The sequence below is a fragment of the Canis lupus genome, chromosome 6 (assembly GCF_003254725.2).
Source record: "Canis lupus dingo isolate Sandy chromosome 6, ASM325472v2, whole genome shotgun sequence".
Classification (NCBI taxonomy): domain Eukaryota; kingdom Metazoa; phylum Chordata; class Mammalia; order Carnivora; family Canidae; genus Canis; species Canis lupus.
Genome location: NC_064248.1, coordinates 57,234,887 through 57,254,584, shown reverse-complemented (window position 1 = coordinate 57,254,584; position 19,698 = coordinate 57,234,887). Strand labels below are relative to the sequence as shown.

Here is a 19,698-nt window from a genome sequence, read left to right as displayed (position 1 = left end):
AAAGGAATTAATACTTTAATGTGTTACTAGATTTTTTACATTGACATAAGTTGCATGGGTTTAATAACTTCATAACAAATATGTGATGGTTTACCTAACAGTTTATGACTTTCTATTTCCTCCTCTAATGCCTGAGTATCTGGAATTTCTGAAATCAATGGAACAGGTGGGAGAAACCAATCCAATAATTTTTCATTGTCTGGATAGCTATACAAAATATAAAGGTATGAAGATACGTTAATAAAGTTACATCAGAAATTATTAATTAAACATTACTCAATTACAGACTCCTAGATAAACATCCTATAAATTAATTTTCTATGGTGAATTTGATGTATCTGTATACACAGCAGTGTTCTCAATCTTTTCCCTTGTGTGTCATAGGATTAATAACACTGCTATGTGAGATATGCTATCTAAATATTGACTATAACTCCATCTCTTTTTCTCCAATTCAAACACTTGTGACAAGAATCTTAAATCTACTCCATATTAAAAAAAAAAGTAGTAAATCATTCTGAAACGTTAGTATCCTATCACAAGTAACAAGTTACTTATGACACACCTCACAACTAATCATGTGTCATCAGTGTGTAAATGACACTACTACTGGTATTCTAGAGTATTCCTAAAACATTACAAATTACTGTGCTAACCCAAAAAGTCTTGATCCAGAACCACCTATAAACCACAGAAAATCCAAGAAACCAGTTGAAACTGACAATCACTTTGTAAACCTATAGTTGTTGAGATTTTGGCACCTTGTTGGTATTGTGAACTACTACCTCTCCTTATCGTTCAGCTGTGATCCTATTAACATATAATGTTTTAATGTTTCCTTTTCAAAAAACATTGATTTGCCCTTCACTAGAACAAAAAGATAAGTATTAAGTGACAGGAAATATATTTGAGAAGAGTACCACATACACTGTTTATGCCAAGCAGCAAGGATTTTATGATTTGTTTTTTTTTACTCTCTTCATTTAGGATTTTAAGCTATTAAAAGTGAGAGCCAGTCTTTTACTTTACTGCCTTTCATAGCAAATAATGCATAGCTACTTTAGCTATATTTTCCAAATAAAAAATCTACAACACATTATCTAACAATGTCCTGACAGACTGTCTGATAATAGGCCAAAGCATTTGAAATTTAGGATTGTCAAGAGGGGCCCCAAGATTACCCCAGAGCCAATGATTCCCTGGACTAATTCAAAGGGCAAATCATCCTACTCATGATTATGAGGCAAAGTTCAGGGGAAACCAAGAACAAGCTTCCAAAGGCCCTCTCCCAGTACAGTAACACAGGACATCTTTAATTCCCTCAGGAACAAGCTGTAACAACATGTATGAAGTGTTGCCAATGAGGGGGCTCATTAGATATTCAGTGCCCAGGGTTTTTATTGCAGACCAATCACTGGGCATCCTGTGTCTGGTATATACCTAAATTCTAGAAAATCTAAGAAAGGTATTAACAATATACAAAAAGCACACATCATGGGATCCCTGGGTGGCGCAGCGGTTTGGCGCCTGCCTTTGGCCTAGGGCGCGATCCTGGAGACCCAGGATCGATTCCCACGTCGGGCTCCCGGTGCATGGAGCCTGCTTCTCCCTCTGCCTGTGTCTCTGCCTCTCTTTCTCTCTATCATAAATAAATAAAAATTTTTAAAAAAAAGCACATATCTAATTCTACTATCCAGCCTCCCCATAAAATCAAATCTGCCTTATAATATACCTAATTCTAGAAAATCTAAGAAAGGTATTAACAATATACAAAAAGCACACATCTGGGATCCCTGGGTGGCGCAGCGGTTTGGCGCCTGCCTTTGGCCTAGGGCGCGATCCTGGAGACCCAGGATCGATTCCCACGTCGGGCTCCCGGTGCATGGAGCCTGCTTCTCTCTGCCTGTGTCTCTGCCTCTCTTTCTCTCTATCATAAATAAATAAAAATTTAAAAAAAAAAGCACATATCTAATTCTACTATCCAGCCTCCCCATAAAATCAAATCTGCCTTATAATATACCTAATTCTAGAAAATCTAAGAAAGGTATTAACAATATACAAAAAGCACACATCTGGGATCCCTGGGTGGCGCAGCGGTTTGGCGCCTGCCTTTGGCCCAGGGCGCGATCCTGGAGACCCGGGATCGAATCCCACATCGGGCTCCTGGTGCATGGAGCCTGCTTCTCTCTCTGCCTGTGACTCTGCCTCTCTCTCTCTCTGTCTGTGACTTAAATAAATAAATAATAAATAAAATATTTAAAAAAAAAAAGCACACATCTAATTCTACTATCCAGCCTCCCCATAAAATCAAATCTGCCTTATAATTTTCCTATTTTCTAGAGGTGTCATCATTCCCTTACCCATCCAGAATCCAAATTATAGCATAATCTTTTACCTACTATATCCAGACATATGCCAGGTCTTACAGCATCTTCTTTATGCTTCTTGAATTTGTTATTTCCTTGTACTTCCACTGTCACTATTCCAATCAAAGCTCTAATCAATTTATGTATTCACTAATATATTTTACACACTCCTATCACATTAATTTAGAATTGTTTTCATTATAATTAGATTCCATTCAAAATACTTCAGTGGTTTCCAAAGAATGCCAAATGTCCAAATGGCCTTAGGCTACCTTACAATTTTAACTCTCCTACACTAGGGAACTTACAGTCCAGGCCAAAGTGAACTACTTGAATATCAAATAGATAATGCATTCTATCCCTCATCTTTGTTCAAAAATATTTCCTTTACTCTGCTTGTCACTGGACATGACCCTATCCCATATCTATCTATAGAAGTTCAACTCTTTCATTCTTTCATTAATCTATTCAATAGCTATTTACTGAGTACTATGTTCCAGCCACTGTTCAAGGCCATAGTGCTTACATTCATTCAAAATCAAGCTTAAATCCTTCCGTCATCTTAAGTACTATTTGAACCTATAATATTTATCACAGTTCTCTTATATTGTGTGTATCTGTATGTAGGTCTAATATAGATATATAGGCATATAGAAAGATTAATGATAGATAGATCAGTCTGATACCACTCCTAGATCATAAACACTTAAGGGTTTGTTTCTAGTTCCATTCACATTGATAATACTTAGCAAGTGTTTACATAATTAGGCATATTAGTCAATAAATGTTTATTGATTTAGTTCCATGGCTTTTAACACATACAAAGTCATGTCCAAGATCCTTAATCTGGCCCTTAACATCCACCACAACCTATCCTCAGTTTATTTTTCTAACTTTATGTCTAATTGTTTCTCCTTTATGAACCTTCTGTTCCAGAAAACTTCTCTATACACTCTCTCCTAAAAGTATTGCAAATTGTCCCACCTCCATTCTTTTTTCTTGCTGTTAAATTCTGCCTTCAAGTGGCCTCCTCTTCTCTGCTTTTTAGAATTACCAAATCCTTCAAGGTCTCACGAAGTCTCTCCCCATTACCATAGAGCCTAACCCAATCAGTCTGTACTCCCTCCAAATCTGAAATTTCATTGTGTGAATATAGGCTAATATTTCCTTCACACCTTTTTTGACTCTGTGTTGTTAGAAAGACAAATATATTTTGCATTTTGCCCAGGACAGGCCTGATTAACACCTGTTGTGCAAATTGGATGCACTCTTTCAGTCTCAAAGCATCCAAATCTGAATGAATTATAGTCATGTTATTTATTGATGACATTTCCATATGTATGCTTAATCTCCTCAAATAGATTTTAAGTTCTTTTGAAGTAAAAGTCTGTCTCATCCTTCTTATATCCCTTTTAGCATTCAATCAATATTTGAGTTAATATTTGAATAAATGAAAAAAATTAATGAAGCAATAAATACTCAATGCTTCCTTATTTAAAAAAAAAAAAAAAGATAACACAGGGTTGCATGGCTGGCTCAGTCAGTGAAACATGCAACTCTTGATCCTGTGAGTTCTAGCCCCACACTGGTATAGAGATTACTCAAAAATAAAATCTTAAAAAAAAAAAAAGATAATACAATAGAATATGTAGAAAACTTAGAAGTGAGAACAATTTACATGTGAAAATCCATAAAAACCTGTATTTTACAGACTATTCTCTGTTCTTATTTCCTTAGGTGCCACATCTTTATTTCCACCCCTACTTCCTGCCTACAATGAATTTGCCCATCATATTTGGCTTTTGGCACACTGCCCATTCTGTTTTCAAAAGGTGCCATCACTATTTGTCCAGGGCTACTGTTTGACCATTACTTCAAGTCTTTACCTTTGCCAAAAATAATTGGAACAAACCAGAAATGCAAACAAATGAAAGCAAAATAGACAAGAATCCACTCTATTTCTTAAGTTACAGTATTTAAGATGTTAAACTTCAGTTACTCCCTTATATCTGAATTCCATGTTTACCAAATATATACCTGAAATATCATTCTATTGATGCCTCATTTATTTGTATATTTCCAGAAAGAAAATTAAAACTCCTCAAAAATCAAGTATCTCTAAAACAATATACTATGTTATCCTTTAAGGCAGACTTACTTTTCAGCTTCATCTGGTTTTTCAAAAAACAAAGTATCCAAAGAAAACAAGGAGTCATTTGATTTCAGCATTGTTAAAACTGGAATGTGTCACAAATCTACCAAAATATAGAAAAAGTAGTTTATATTTTTGTTATTAATATTAATATTTAGTTTATATCTTAGTTATTCAGAACTTAGTTTTACAGATCTGTTCTTAGTTTTACAGATCTGTACAAAAATATTTCTGAATACATGAACTATAATTATTAATTTCCCAGGATAACCACAGACCATCTTTCCAGCTGTATCTTCTGCAGCTTCCTCCAAAGTGCCTCAATATTCAAATACATTATTTTCTGTTCTCCACTCATTCATACATATTCACATTTGCACCCCTCTCTTCATACTGTACCAATGCTTATAATGTGTTTTCTTCCATTTCCTTACTTCCAGATCCTTACTCATCCTTCATGTATTGGTCAAACGACATTTCTTTTTCAAAGGCTTCTCTGAGTTTGTCTTGTTCTCCAAGACAGAATTAATCACTCCTTTTGGGCTCTTAATACTTTGTTCACACCATTATTATTGATTTAGGATAATACATTTTATCACGAATGTGTCTCTAACAATATGCCAAATACATATGTAGAGGTTTGCTTCAAAAATAAATGGGGAGAGATAAAGGGGTATTGATGAAAGAATATTGGTAATGAGTTGATAACTGCTACCGCTATATAATAGGTACATGGAGTTCAGTATAATGTTCTGTCAATTTTGTATATGTTTGAACTTTTCCAAAATAAAAAAAATTTGCAAGTTTAATGTATATATATCTGTTTACATTCACATTGCGTAAGGCATATATAGAAATGTTTACATTCCTTTCTAAAAAGACAATTTTTACATTAATAGATAGTATCTAAATATAAAGGATAAAAACATTCAGTGCTGGCCACCTGGGGATATAATAAAATTCTAGGGCTGTACAAAGTCTCAAACTTAACAGGAAACTGAAGAACCATTTCTACAGACACATACATTGTTCCATTCACCTTGCCATTCTTTCCCCTGCACATCAACACTACATCTCATTTTTTTTCTAAATTCTGAAACATGATAGAAAATTCTATATGACAAAACATGAAATAGATGCACAAACCATAAAACATAAATCATATTTCTATTTACTGTGATAGTTAATATATTACAATTCTTTTCTTAGGATAGAAACTAAAATCAAAGGAACTATATGAGTGCCATCTTGTGGAGAAATCCATACTACCAAGTGAGATCATATTCCTTCAATTTTGGGTCCTCCCTGATGTAGGGAGTATGTAGAGGAGACAGGAATGTTTCCACATGCACCCTTGACAAAATACTACTGATAAGAGGCTAAATCTATGTGTATCTCAGGACTGTTCTTATTCAGAATGTTGTAGGATTTTTCATTGTTTTAGTTACTGAGTTTTTTCTCCCTTCCCAGTTGTTTAATTGCCCTCTTCATTTTTTTAAAATTTATTAATCACTTAGTCACCAACAAAAAGAAACAGTTAAATTGAAACAAATTAGCATGGTTCTACAAATGTCTAAAACGATGTATTAACAATAGAAACCTAAGATAACAGGGAGAAGAGACAGAAGGGAGTCATTCCAAAATCTGCTAACGGAGTCTTTAACATCTTTATCTAAGTAAACAATTTCAGAACTGAAAATAATACCTGATAAAGTATGAATGAAAATGCTAATCATGTTGTTATAGTATCCAAAAAGTAACAAATAGGGGAACCTGGGTGGCTCAGTGGGTTAAACCTCCAACGCCGGATTTCAACTCATGATCTCAGGGTCCTGACTGCTCCACACTCAGCAAGGAGTCAGCTTGAGATTCTCTCTCCCTCTTGTCCCACCCCTCACCTCTCTCTCTCTCAAAATAAATAAACAAATCTTTTTTTAAAAAGAGTAACAAAATATTCCCTTTCTCATCTTAGGAAAACTATAATTTTAAGTAACAAAAAAAGTTTTCAATATTGAAAGTCACTGGACCACTTTTATATGGCTTCAATACCTCAAAATTTAAGTAGGAAATCCTAAGGCTTACATGTATGTGTTTCAATCCTTTATTCTAAAGGAAACTGCAAACAAAATGAACCTATAAATTAAAAATACTTGTTTGGGAAAAAAAATTATTTCATAAACTAATTCAAAAACCTCCCAAATAAATAACAAATATATTCAAAAGAATTTCTGATTCAATTTCTAGTTCTGGCAAAAAAAGAAAATATAACTTGCTTCAGTTCAGAATAAAAACATCTATATATTTTTTGTTCTGATGAGCCTCTATGAAAGAAAACAACTTTTATCTAAAAGTCTTCGTTGGGGGCAGCCCGGGTGGCTCAGCGGTTTAGCACTGCCTTCAGCCCAGGGTGTGATCCTGGAGACCGGAGATAAAGTCCCATGTGGGGCTCCCTGCATGGAGCCTGCTTCTTCCTCTGCCTGTGTCTCTGCCCCTCTCTCCCTCCCTGTGTATTTCATGAATAATAATTTTTAAAAATCTTTAAAAATAACAATAAAAGTCTCCGTTGGGATCCCTGGGTGGCTCAGCAGTTAAGCGCCTGCCTTTAGCCCAGGGCGTGATCCTGGAGACTCGCGATGGAGTCTGAGTCCCGCATCCAGCTTCCTGCATGGAGCCTGCTTCTCTCTCGGCCTCTGTCTGTGTCGCTCATTAATAAATAAATTCTTTAAGAAAATAAATAAATGTTTGTGTATGGTACATTATTTTTCTTCATAGCACGAAGAGCTAACTGGCATACGATATATTTAGGTTCTTTATCTTCCTCTAGAGTGAGCAGTAACTTTTTGCTCACTAATGTATTCTAATAACCCAGACAGCGCCTGGTAAATGAGCCATAAGAATTCATTGTGGAATAAACACATTAGCAATTTATAAAAATAATTTTAAATAAAATTTTTATTTAAAATTATCTTCCATCAACCCTGAAACCTAGAATTTTATGCCAAAATTTATTCATGAGAGGGACACAGAGAGAGGCAGAGACACAGGCAGAGGGAGAAGCAGGCTCCCAATGTGGGGCTCAATTCCAGGATCCCGGGATCACGCCCTGAGCCAAAGGCAGGCGCTCAACCGCTGAGCCAGCCAGGCGTCCCTTATGCCAAATTTTTAATGTTCAATTTAAAAATGTGGAATATTTTCTAGTTCAGATTCATGCAACAAATTCTTTAAAGTACTAAAAGATCATTAATTCGGCACTTTCATTACATAAATAAATATTCTCTAAAACACAGGCCCTAGAACGTACTTTGCTATGTTTTAATATGAATTTGTAATCGTAAAGATGCTAGATTTTTAAACTAATTATATTTAAGTTGGAGGTCTAGAGTCAGATTTTCTAAGTATGCATGTTTGATCATTTTCCACAAAGTTTTAGTTTCAGCATGTGATATAAAATCCTGTTATTTTTTAGGTGTTTGCTTCTGCTCCAATCACTCTTAAAATATTTCAACTCTATGGCTACATAATCGGTTGTCTGTTGAGGTGACCTGCCCTTTACCTAATTACCTCAGTGACAATTCAGCATTTTCTTATCTTCTATAGTGCCTATTATATGAATTCCTCTCATCTCTTAGTCGTTCCTCAGGATTTGTACTCTCAGAAATAAATAAAACCCATTTCAAAAGCGCAGAAGCTCGGACAGACTGGCCAGAAATCGGCAGTCAGCGAGGCCGAGCCCGACACGCCCTCGAACCAGCGGCCGTCACGGGGAGGAAACAGATGACCCGCGGTCTCCGCGTCCCCGCCGGGGACGGGTCCCCAGGGGACAAGCCGGGAGCCCGATCCGGGCCTGAGGCAAAAACCCCCTCGGGACTGCCGGGGCCCGCCCCGACTCCACGCGCCTCACCGCGGGCGCCACGAGGAAGCCTTCAGCGCCCCGGCTCGCACCGCGGGAGAGCCCGGCGGCTACAGCGCCCCCGCAGGCCGCACCTCCAGTCGCTGAGGGGGCCGCGTCCGCCCTCACGTAACCCCAGGGGCCCGGAGCGGCGGCTCCGTCACCCGGCGGGAGGGCCGTCCTCCCGTCAGCCCCGCCCGCGCGAGGGGCCGCCCCGCCCCGAGCGCCTCGGGCCTCGCCCCGCTCCCCGCCCGACCTCCGCCAGGCCCCGCGCGGCGCGGGCCGGGGCGGGCTCTGCTCCCTCACCGCAGCTCGACGCCGAAGGTGGGCCACCGCCGGGACGCACGGACCGACTGGGCCCCCACGGCTCCGTGGGATCCCGTTCTCGCGGGCCAGCGTCCCCCCGCGAGACCTCGGGCCGGCCGCGCTCCCCCGCGACCTCCGGGCTCCTAGTTCGCGGAGAGGAGCGCCTATCCCCCGGCCCCGCGAGGCCCCCCAGCCTGGCGCGGCGAGCTCCCAGCGATGGATCGGCGGGGCCTGGGGGCTCTCCCTTCCCGCGCCCCCTTTTCTTCCAACAAAAGTTGCTAATTAGCTTTGAGAATATTGCTCTGTCGATAAGCTGTGCCCTGTTCTCGTTAAATAGAGGTCCGGGGATCCCCGGGTGGCTCCGCGGTTGAGCGCCGCCTTTGGCTCAGGGCGTGACCCTGGGGTCTCGGGATCGAGTCCCGCGTCGGGCTCCCTGCGTGGAGCCTGCTTCTCCCTCTGCCTGGGTCTCTGCCTCTCAAGGATGAATAAACAAAATCTTAAATTCAAACAAAAAAAAAAAATCCTAGTCCTTCCCCCAGTACCCGGTAACCTTTACCCCCCTAGGATTTGCCTATTCCAGGTACCTCGTGAGCGGAATCCAACGTATGTCCTGTATCTGGCTTATTTCATTCCGCGCGTCTTTAAGTTCATCATTTGTAGCACAGATCTGAATGTCATTCTTTTTTCTTATTTTTTTTAAAGATCTTAATTATTTATTCATGAGAGACACAGAGAGAGAGAGGCAGAGACACAGGCAGAGGGAGAAGCAGGCTCCATGCAGGGAGCCCGACGTGGGACTCGATCCCGCGTCTCCAGGATCACGCCCTGGGCCCAGGGCGGCGCCTAACCGCTGAGCCACCCGAGCTGCCCGTCATTCTTTTTTATTTTTTTTTTATTTTTATTTTTTTTTAATTGGAGTTCAATTTGCCAAGATATAGCAAAACACCCAGTGCTCATCCCACCAAGTGCCCCCCTCAGTGCCCGTCACCCAGTCACCCCCACCCCCCGCCCACCTCCCTTTCCACCACCCCCTCTTCGTTTCCCAGAGTTAGGGAGTCTCTCATGTTGTCTCCGTCATTCTTTAAAGTCGAATATCCCAATGTGTGTGCGTGTGTGTGCGTGCCACATTTTGTGTATCCCTTCATCTGTGGGTAGACATTTGCTTAGTTTCCACCTTTGGGCTATGGTGTTATAAACATTGGGGTAGGGATGTCTGATTGGGTCCCTGCTTTCAGTTGTTTAGCTATACATCTAGGAGTGCCATTGCTGAGTCATATGGTAATTTTAAATTAAACCTTTTGAAAAAACCACCAGTTTTTCACAGCTGCTGTTATCACTTTGCACTCCCACCAATAATGCAAGAGGGCCCAAATTTCTCTACATCCTTGCCAGCACATTATTTTCCATTTTTAAAAAAAATTATAGTCATCCTATTAGATGTGAAGTAATATCTCATTGTGGTTTGGGTTTTCATTTCCCTAAAGACTAATGATACTGAGCATCTTTTAATATGCTTAATGGACATTTCGAATATCTTCTTGGAGAAATATCTATTCAAGTCCTGTGCCAATTTTTGTGATGTATCTTTTTATTATTGAATTGTAGGAGTTTTAAAAATATATTATGGATATTTATCCCTTATGAGAGATAAGATTTGCAAATATTTTCTCCCATATAGTAGGTCGTTTTTTTTGTTTTCTTGATAGTATCCTTTGATGCACAAAAATTCTTACCTTTTTTTTTTTTCTTTTGCTGCCTGGGCTTTTGGTGTTATATCCATGAAGTGATTGCCAAATCCAATACCATAAAGATTTTCTGCAATGTTTTCTTCTAAGAGTTTTATAGGTTTAGCTCTTAAGTTTAGGTCTTTGATCCATTTTGGTCTGATGGACCAGTAAGTCTTATTTATGTGGATTAGAGTAAATAAAGGGACCCATTTCAAATAAAAGAGTTTAGGGGAACATAGTTTTCAAAAAGACTAGAAGAGCTTGATAGACAAATAATAGGTGTTCATGACACAAGAACAAGATATATTTCTCCTAACACAATTGATGCCATGGGTTCAGGTTCAAAAAATCAACATAACCAAGATTTTCCCTACTTTGTAACCTCTACTCTATTTAAACTCTGACTACCTGTGTCTCTACCTCTCTGTCTCTCTGTTTCTTATGAAAAAATATTTTCATAAATGGAACCAAGAAATGCCTCAGGACTGTTTTTCTCTGGGTAACTGCCAGAAATGTGCAAATACTATTGTCAGACTTGGAAAGGAAAAGGTAAAGAGATCATTTGGAAGAATCTGAAAATTGTAGAATTAATGCCTGAGAAAAAAAGAAGGAAAAGAAAAGAAAAAGGAAGAGAAGGTAGGGAAGGGACAGGAAAGAAAGGAAACAAATGTAGTCTGGTATGATGGGACCCTGGAAGGAAAGAAAACTTTAGACAGTCATGCACAATTCTGTGTAGGAGAGTCCAATACTATCTATGCATTTTAGTAGGTGCATAACTAACAAAAGGATAAATGGATGAAGACCAAATCAATGGATAATTGTTCTTTAGGTAAAGATTTATTAAGTCCCAGTGTAACCAAGAAAATAGTAAACATAAATTGATTAGAGAGTAATTCCTTGAGTTCCAGATGCTAAAGGAGTATGTGTAATAATGATGTACAAGACCCTGGTACCTGTATTTCAGACTTGTTTGTTTTTCAGGCAGAAATTGACTTGTCCAGCTAAAATGAATTTAGAATATCTTCTGTTCTCCAAAGCCAAGAATGTTAATTCTAATGAGATTGTCAGGCAAGATGCTCCAGTTTGACCCTAAACCAAAACATCCCACTGACTCGGCTAGCCAGAGAGTATTAATACAAAGAATCTAAGCCTTCCATAGAAATCAGTTGATAAAGATTCAATATTCAACAGTTGTTCTTTATATAATTGCATTGTAGTGTCTAAAGTATGGTAACATAATCCCTGAAGTAAGAAGCAAACATCCCAGCACAGAATCTTTGGGACAACAAGCAGTAGTCCACACTGGGATAGAATTATTTCCTAATTAAAAATTAATACCAGTTCCTTCAGGGGGAGTAAAAGCAAATTGATAACCAGTAGATAATCTCTATGAGTAGTTCTATTTAGATTTATATAATAAATTGTACATACTTTTTCTTGCAATATGTATGAGGCTTAATTTGCCATATTATAAAGTCCCCAGGTAAATAGGAATTAACACATTCTTTCAAGAGGTTAGTATCTGAATGTGGTAGACTTTACCTGACTATTATAATCAAAGTTCTGGCATCCAGAATCTTGTATTATCTTTTTTTTTTTTTTCAGAATCTTGTATTATCTTAATGAAACATGGGAATAGATTATACCTGCAAAAAGATTATTTGAAGGTATTTTTAAAAGCTACTGTAACTTTTTAAAAGATTTTTAAATGTCAGGAATCAGAGTATAAAACAGATTTTAAGAACAGGCATTTTTTGTTTTTCTTTGTTTTTTAAGGTTTTATTTGAAGTAATCTCTATGCCCAACGTGGGGCTCGACTCACAACCCCAAAATCAAGAGTTGCACGCTCTTCTGATTGAATCATCCAGGCAACCCTCTTCATTTTGTTTTTTTATCTAAACACACACACACAGATTGGCAGGATTTTGCAGTAATGTGATCAAAGATTATATAATATTGTTTACATGTTGTTTAGAAATAAGGTACTTTCTAGAGGTGATATGATTTTGTAGTTATCAAAGAGATTTATTAAGATACTGGACAGAATGGGGTATGGACAGAATTATAGAAATAAGATACACCATGAAGAAACAGGAATAATACATCTATCTAGAATCCCTTCCAAAAAGGGAGTGTGACAGGGGAATTAGTAAGAGATGCTATAGCAACTATTACATAATTATTTATTTGTGATATATGTCAAGTTTTGATGCATTGAAGCCTGGGTTAATCTCATGTTTAAATATGTCAAAGCGTTGAGAAAGCACAGTGCACATAATAGCATATATTTTAACATTTTGGATGATCCCTGGAACAAAGTTGAGAATGCTATATCCATGTTTGCCCAGAATTTGAAGCCACTGCAAAGGGAAATGGATGAATCCATTTTCTCACAACAGCTACCACCATTAATAATCACCAGAGAAGGAAAGAAAGTAAACCTAAAGATATTCTCTAGAAATTCTGGCTGTTCATGGCCCTTGCCAGTTCTGGGAACACAGGATAGATTTCTGCAGGAAGAGTTGGCATGTTGAAGTGCACAAGGAACAAAAGTAGCTCAGTGCTAAGACAGGTGTACAAAGGGAATGTTGAAACTGTATCAGAATTGTATTTATTTTAAAAACTGATCTCAAAGTCTGTCCATCGAGCGTACAAAAAAACAGAGCAGGGATCCCTGGGTGGCGCAGCGGTTTGGCGCCTGCCTTTGGCCCGGGGCGTGATCCTGGAGACCCGGGATCGAATCCCACGTCAGGCTCCCTGCATGGAGCCTGCTTCTCCCTCTACCTGTGTCTCTGCCTCTCTGTCTCTCTCTGTGTGACTATCATGAATAAATAAATAAAATCTTTAAAAAAAAAAAAAAAAAAAAAAAAAAAAAAAAAAAAAAAAAAAAAAAAAACAGAGCAGACAGTACAAGTTTAACCTGAAAATTTATTTGTGAAAAAAGCTAGTTTTGATGAGGAAAAATTCAATTCTGTCCTTGTAAACATAAAGAAACTCAGGGGGAATTTTAAAGATAGTAGGCCAGAAAATGCAACAGTTACTCTTATAATCCTTCTCAATTAAACAGACAAATCAAGTTGAAGACACAAGTTAAAATAGTTTTCAGATTATTTACCAGTTCCTGTGTATCTTAGTTTAGTGATAGTTTCATTTCTAGTCAATTATTTGTATCTTATTTTTTTGTCAGTACCAAAAGAATTCATTATGTGAACAGACTTTTAAAATAATTTCTGGGTTGCCTGGTGGCTCAGCAGTTGAGTGTCTGCCTTTGGCTCAGAGCATGATCCCAGGATCCAGAATCCAGGATCGAGTCCCATGTTGGGTTCCCTATAGGGAGCCTGCTTCTCCTTCTGCCTTTGTCTCTGCCTCTCTTTCTCTGTGTCTCTCACGAATAAATAGATAACTCTTTTAAAAAATAAAGTAAAATAATTTCTGTATATATAAAATGGCTTTTATTGAAGAGCTTATCTTCTACTTGCAAGTTTATGAAAATACCAATATGTCAAAATAAATAAAAAGTGGAAGAAAGAAAAAGTAGCTCAGTGCTGAGGTTAGGTGCCCCCTCAGCCCCACAGCTGGCCACCCTAAGGAACACACATTCCATCGAGGGAACACAGACTCAGCAAGAAGCAGCAAGAGTAGCCAAAGGGACTAGGCTGTGGAGGAGAGGCAGCTAAGCAATGCTGGGTCTGGCCCCCATTAAGCCTTCCAGAGTGAAAGGTCCTGCCTTGGGAGAGATCTGCTGGCCTCAGAACAACACATTGCCCAGACAGAGGCAGTGACATGGGCAGCAAAACTGACCAGAGCTCCAGTGGATGCTCTAAAGTAGGAGTTGTGAAATTGGCCAGGAAAGTGAGCCTGGCTTATGAAATAAAGTATATGTGATTTATGAGGGTTAAGACTGATTGCAAAAGCCAGGAGAGTTTATAAAGCCCCTCTTTCCCATTTTCATCTGGAGACTGTTGGGTGGGGATTGTCAGAGAAGCTGGATTCCAACAATTAGGGGACATAGTTTCAGAATAATGTGTTCTGCTGCCTTTGGTGGGGGGAGAGTTACATACATTGTTACCCTGCTTTATCTGATTCAGATTAGTGACCTGTGAAAACACCAATGTCACAACACAATTTACATACATACTCTACAGTTTACAGATGTTTATAAACATCTATTCATTTAATTGATGGAGGAAAATGTCTAAGAATTCATACAAATGGTGTGTGTACATGCCTGAGTGAATGTGTAAGAGAGGAGATACATTGCATTGTGTGTATTATGGGGAGGGAAGTGGAACCAAGTAGATGGGAAAAAAATTATATACTTAAGTGGAAGGAATATTATCCTTACCCTAGTAAATAGAGGCATGTGGGTTAAAATAAGTCCAAGTGAAACCATTCTGGCCAGAAACACACCACAAAAGGTGAAGGCTGTGGATTTAAGAAAATACATGGAAAGGAAGAAAGAAGAAAGAAAGAAAACGAAAGAAGAAAGAAAGAAAGAAAGAAAGAAAGAAAGAAAGAAAGAAAGAAAGAAAGAAAGAAAGAAAGAGAAAGAAAAAAATACATGGAGACTGGGAAGGAAATTAAAACCCTTAGTCTAGGAAACACCAAGTAAGAGAGTGATGAATTTGAAAGTGAAATAGCTGTTAGAACTTTTTCAGATACCTGTAGAATAAAAGAGCTGTCAAACTGTAAGTTCTCATTGAACATTAGGAACTTTATTCACCCATTTTATGTATTTCCTGATAATAGAATACTTTAAACATACTCTCTAGGGAGAAAAAATTACAGAATTAACTCTAAAAAGAAGTCCTGCCAAACCCCACAGTCTGTGTTCACACTGTATTCCATCCACATGTGGAGGAATGGGCAAGTAACCAGTAGGAAATTTCTTTTTCCAGCAAGATGCTTTGTATCACAAGTCACTTGGGGAAGTTTTAACTAAAGTTATTTTGTAGGCCATGACCTATAATACTGAAGAATTAGAAACCATTTTTTTCTAGATAAAAATACTGTTTACATAATTTAGCTGAAAATTTCCCCAAATCAGGAAATATCTTAGAAATTAGTATTTGATATCTAACATGGTGAAGTAATTTTGCCTGGATCTTCCTATACCTGGCCCCTGGCTCTTTCTACAAACCATACTACTTCTTCTAAAAGGCAGTTGTTGCTGATTTTTGTTGATGTTGTTGTTTAAATGTTACAATTAGAAAATGTACTTTTTAAAAAATCTCTGGCTTTGAACAAATTCTCATTTTATTTGCAACATCTGTTGTTATATAGAGCAGACTTAAAGTATAAAAAGATATATATTTCCCTAGACTTAACTCCCAAATGGCATCTTTCTCAACATATTGAGATACACAAATCACATAAAATATGTTTTTATAGCAATGCATCTTCTAAACAGCTCTGAAATTTTTAAATTTTTAATTCCTCCCAACCTAACATCTGAGTTGCCATATGTTTTGCATTTTTCCAACTCGCAGAGATTACATAGCAAGTCACAAACTTGCATGATCTAAAGCACATGACCGGAAAATCTCTAACATCAGAAGTTAAGGGTCATTGATCCACACGCAAATGGAAAAATGTACAAACCTCCAAACACAAATCTGATACAAAACTAAACAATTATTTTCAAGTCACAAAACATTTCTTTAAGCCTCAGTCATTTGTAAGCAGAATGTCTCAGTTCATTTATATTTCCTAATTGAGAAGATTTCTCAGAGATTCTTACCTGTACTTTCATTTATTGATGCTAAAAATGAATAAAAATCATAGGTCAAATAATTTCAGCTCCTGATTATACTGAGAAATCTACAATGACTGATTCACTTAAGATCAAAATGCTAGTCATTTTCTGGCAGAACCAAAGAACTTGTATTTCCCTATCCTGGTCCTCAATTTTTCCACAAAGCATACTATCTCCCTTGAACAAGACAACAGATTACACAGAGAGTGTTGCGTTCAGTTTCGGATGATTCATCTTATTAGGTAAGTTGACAAACTAAACTTTGTTCAAAATCGGAAAACAGGTTAAAAAGCCTAAGACTTAAAGACTCAGGGCCTGATCCAGAGGTCCAGGGCTCCCACATCCGGCTCCCTGCATGGAGCCTGCTTCTCCCTCTCCCTATGTCTCTGCCTCTCTCTGTGTGTCTCTCATGAATAAATAAATAAAATCTTTTTAAAAAATAATAAAGTACATCTCTTGTAGTTAGCAGATGGTTAGGTCTGCTTTTTAAGCCATTCTGACAATCTTTGTTTCTTCATGGGAGTGTTTAGTCAATTTACTTTTTTTTTTTTTTCCATTTACTTTTAATGTAATTATTGTTATAGTTGGATTTAGGTCTACTATTTTATTTATAGTCTGTTGTCATCTCAATTTTTTGTTTCTCTTTGCTTCTTTTGCTGCCTTCTTTCATATTATTTGAATGTTGGTAGATGTTCAGTTTAACTGGTCTCTTGGCTTTTTAACTATACCTCTTAAATTTTTAGTGGTTGCTTCACGTATTACTATATACATTAAACTTTTCACAGTCCACTTACAGTTAATATAATACCCTGCAGCAACATAAGTCCATTTCCACCTGTCCCTACCATTCTTTATTATGATTGTTTTGTGTATTACTTATACATATATATTTTTTTAAAGATTTTATTTATTTATTCATGAGACACACACACACACACACACACACACACATACAGGCAGAGAGATGGAGAAGCAGGCTCTGTGCAGGGAGCCAGATGCGGGACTCGATCCCGGGACTCCAGGATCACACCAGGGCTGAAGGCAGCGCTAAACTGCTGAGCCACCCAGGGATCCCTTATACATATATTTTTAAACCCTTTGGGGATCCCTGGGTGGCTCAGTGGTTTAGCGCCTGCCTTTGGCCCAAGGCGTGATCCTGGAGTCCCGGGATCTAGTCCCACGTCGGGCTTCCTGCAGGGAGCCTGCTTCTCCCTCTGCCTGTGTCTCTGCCTCTCTCTCTGTGTCTCTCATGAATAAATAAATAAAATATTTTTGAAAAATATAAAAAAATAAACCCTTCAAGACAATGTTCTAATTTTTCCTTCTATTTTTATTTTTAAAAAGATTTTATTTCCTATTTATTTATTTATTTATTTATTTATTTATTTAAGAGAGTGAGCATGCAAGTAGGGGAGAGCAGACAAGGAGTGAGAGAGAGAATCTCAAGCAGACTAATGAGTGTGGAGCGCCATGCAGGGCTCCATCTTATGACTCTGAGATAATTCCCTGAGCCAAAACCAAGAGCTGGATGCTTAACTGACTGAGCCACCCAGGTGCCCCTAATTTTTGCTTGTAAAAGTCATATATAGTTTTCTTTTTAAATGATTGTTAATAGGTGCTTTTTTTTAAGAGAGAGAGAATGCACAGGCAAGCAGGGCATGTGGGCAGAGAGAGAGAGGGAGGGAGAGAATCTTAAGCAGGTTCCATGCTCAGCATGGAGCAATGCAGGGATGAATCTCACAATCCTGAGATTGTAACCTGAGCTGAAATCAAGAGTTGGACAAATAACCAACTGAGCTACCCAGGTGCCCCTAAAGTCATATATAATTTTTAAAAATTAACATAAAAATAGTTTTCTAATTTACTTGATATTAAGGTTTTTCTCATGGTCCTTATTTCTTCCTAAAGAGTCAAATTTCTCTCTGGTATCATTTTCTTTCAACTTGAAGAAACTCTTTTAGCATTTCTTGCATTATGGGTATATTGGGGACAAATCCTCTTAGGTTTCTTTACCTGAAAATACCTTTGTTTTGCCTTTATATTTCAAGAATATTTTCAGTGGCTATAGAATTCTGGGTTTGCAAGTTTTTCTTTCAGCACTGTGTAGATGTGATTGCATTAAATATGACCACCAAATAAATAAATAAATAAATAAATAAATAAATATGACCACCACCGTGTCTGATGGTAAGTTTGTAATCATTTGAATCATCATTCTCTTGCATGTAACATGTAATTTTTTTCTGGCCTAAGATTTTCCCCTTATTTTGATATTCTGCAGTTTGATCATGATGTGCTTAGACTTAGGTTTCTTCAAATTTATCCTTTGTAGAGTTCACAAAGCTCCTTGAATCTATAAATTCATGCCTTTCTTCACATTTGAGCAGTTTTCTCTATTTCTTCCAATAGTCCAATTTTTGGACTCCAATTAATATATATCAGAACTTTTGTTTTTGTTCCTAAGGTCCCTAAGATTCTGTTCAATCTTTTTCAATCTTTTTTTCCCTCTTTCTCTTCTTCAGATTTAATAATTTCTTTTGACTTATCTTCTAGTTTACTAACTTTTCTGTCATCTCCATTCTGATATATCTGTGGTAGTGGTTAATTTTATGTGTCAACTTGACTGGGCTAAGTGATGCTCAGATAACCGGTAAAACTTATTTTAGAGTCTGTGAGAGTGTTTATGGAAGAAATTAGCATTTAATTCAATAGTCTGAGTAAAGAAAAGCCACCCCCACCAATGTGGTCAAGTATCATTCAATCCACTGGAGGCCCAAATAGAACAAAAGGTAAAGGAAGGCAAACAACTGAAAAAATAGAAATAATTCTCATCAAAGAAATATAAGATAAAGAAGAAACAAATAGAAATTTTAGAACTGAAAAATACAATAACTAAAATTAAAAACTCAATGGGTGGTCTAAACAGCAAAATGAATGGAAAAGAGAAAGGATCTATGAACTGGAAGATAGAACAAGAGTAATTAAGCAATCAGAACAGAAAGAAAATATACTAAAAAGGGGGTGGGGAGGGCTGAGGAGCCTGGGAAACTATAAAAGATCTATAGTATTTAGGTCACCAGAGTACCAGAAAGAGAGGTGAAAGTAGGCAGAGATGAAAAAGCAGTCAAAGAAATACTGGCTGAAATATTCTCAAATTTAGCAAAAGACATAAACCCACATATTCCAGAAGCTGAGAAAATAGGATAAGTCTCCTCCAAGACACATTATAATTGAACTTCTGAAAACTAAAGACAAAGAAAAAAATCTTGAAGGCAGCCAGAGAGGAACATCATATAATCAACAGATGGAAAACAATTTGAATGACAGCAGATTTCTCATCAAAACACATGGAGGCCAAAAATCAGGGTCATAAATTTTTTTAGGTGCTGAAAGAAAAGAACTAGAAGCTTGCAATTCTATATCTAATAAGAACCTCCTTATTTTTTTTTAGATTTTATTTATTTATTCATGAGAGAGAGAGAGACAGAGACAGAGAGAGAGAG

The 19,698-nt window shown here is 37.6% G+C and overlaps 1 protein-coding gene across 12 annotated transcripts in view; it reads right to left on the bottom strand.

The window, feature by feature from the left end:
* Window positions 1-19,698, bottom strand: part of HFM1 (helicase for meiosis 1) — a 140,347-nt gene that overhangs the window by 97,620 nt on the left and 23,029 nt on the right. For 3 of the 12 annotated variants that reach the window (XR_007411500.1, XR_007411501.1, XM_049111697.1), the window contains exons 1-3: window positions 8,714-8,839; window positions 4,525-4,621; window positions 95-207 (exon numbers count right to left, since the gene is read on the bottom strand). Coding sequence is in view for 10 of the 12 variants with exons in the window: in XM_049111697.1 (XP_048967654.1) it covers window positions 95-207; window positions 4,525-4,595 (184 nt within the window). In the remaining 2 variants the exon portion in view is untranslated. Of the gene's footprint in view, window positions 1-94; window positions 208-4,524; window positions 4,622-8,079; window positions 8,219-8,419; window positions 8,439-8,713; window positions 8,840-19,698 lie in introns of those variants that run through there. The other 9 variants (XM_049111692.1, XM_049111699.1, XM_049111698.1 and 6 more) reach the window with 5 other exon arrangements.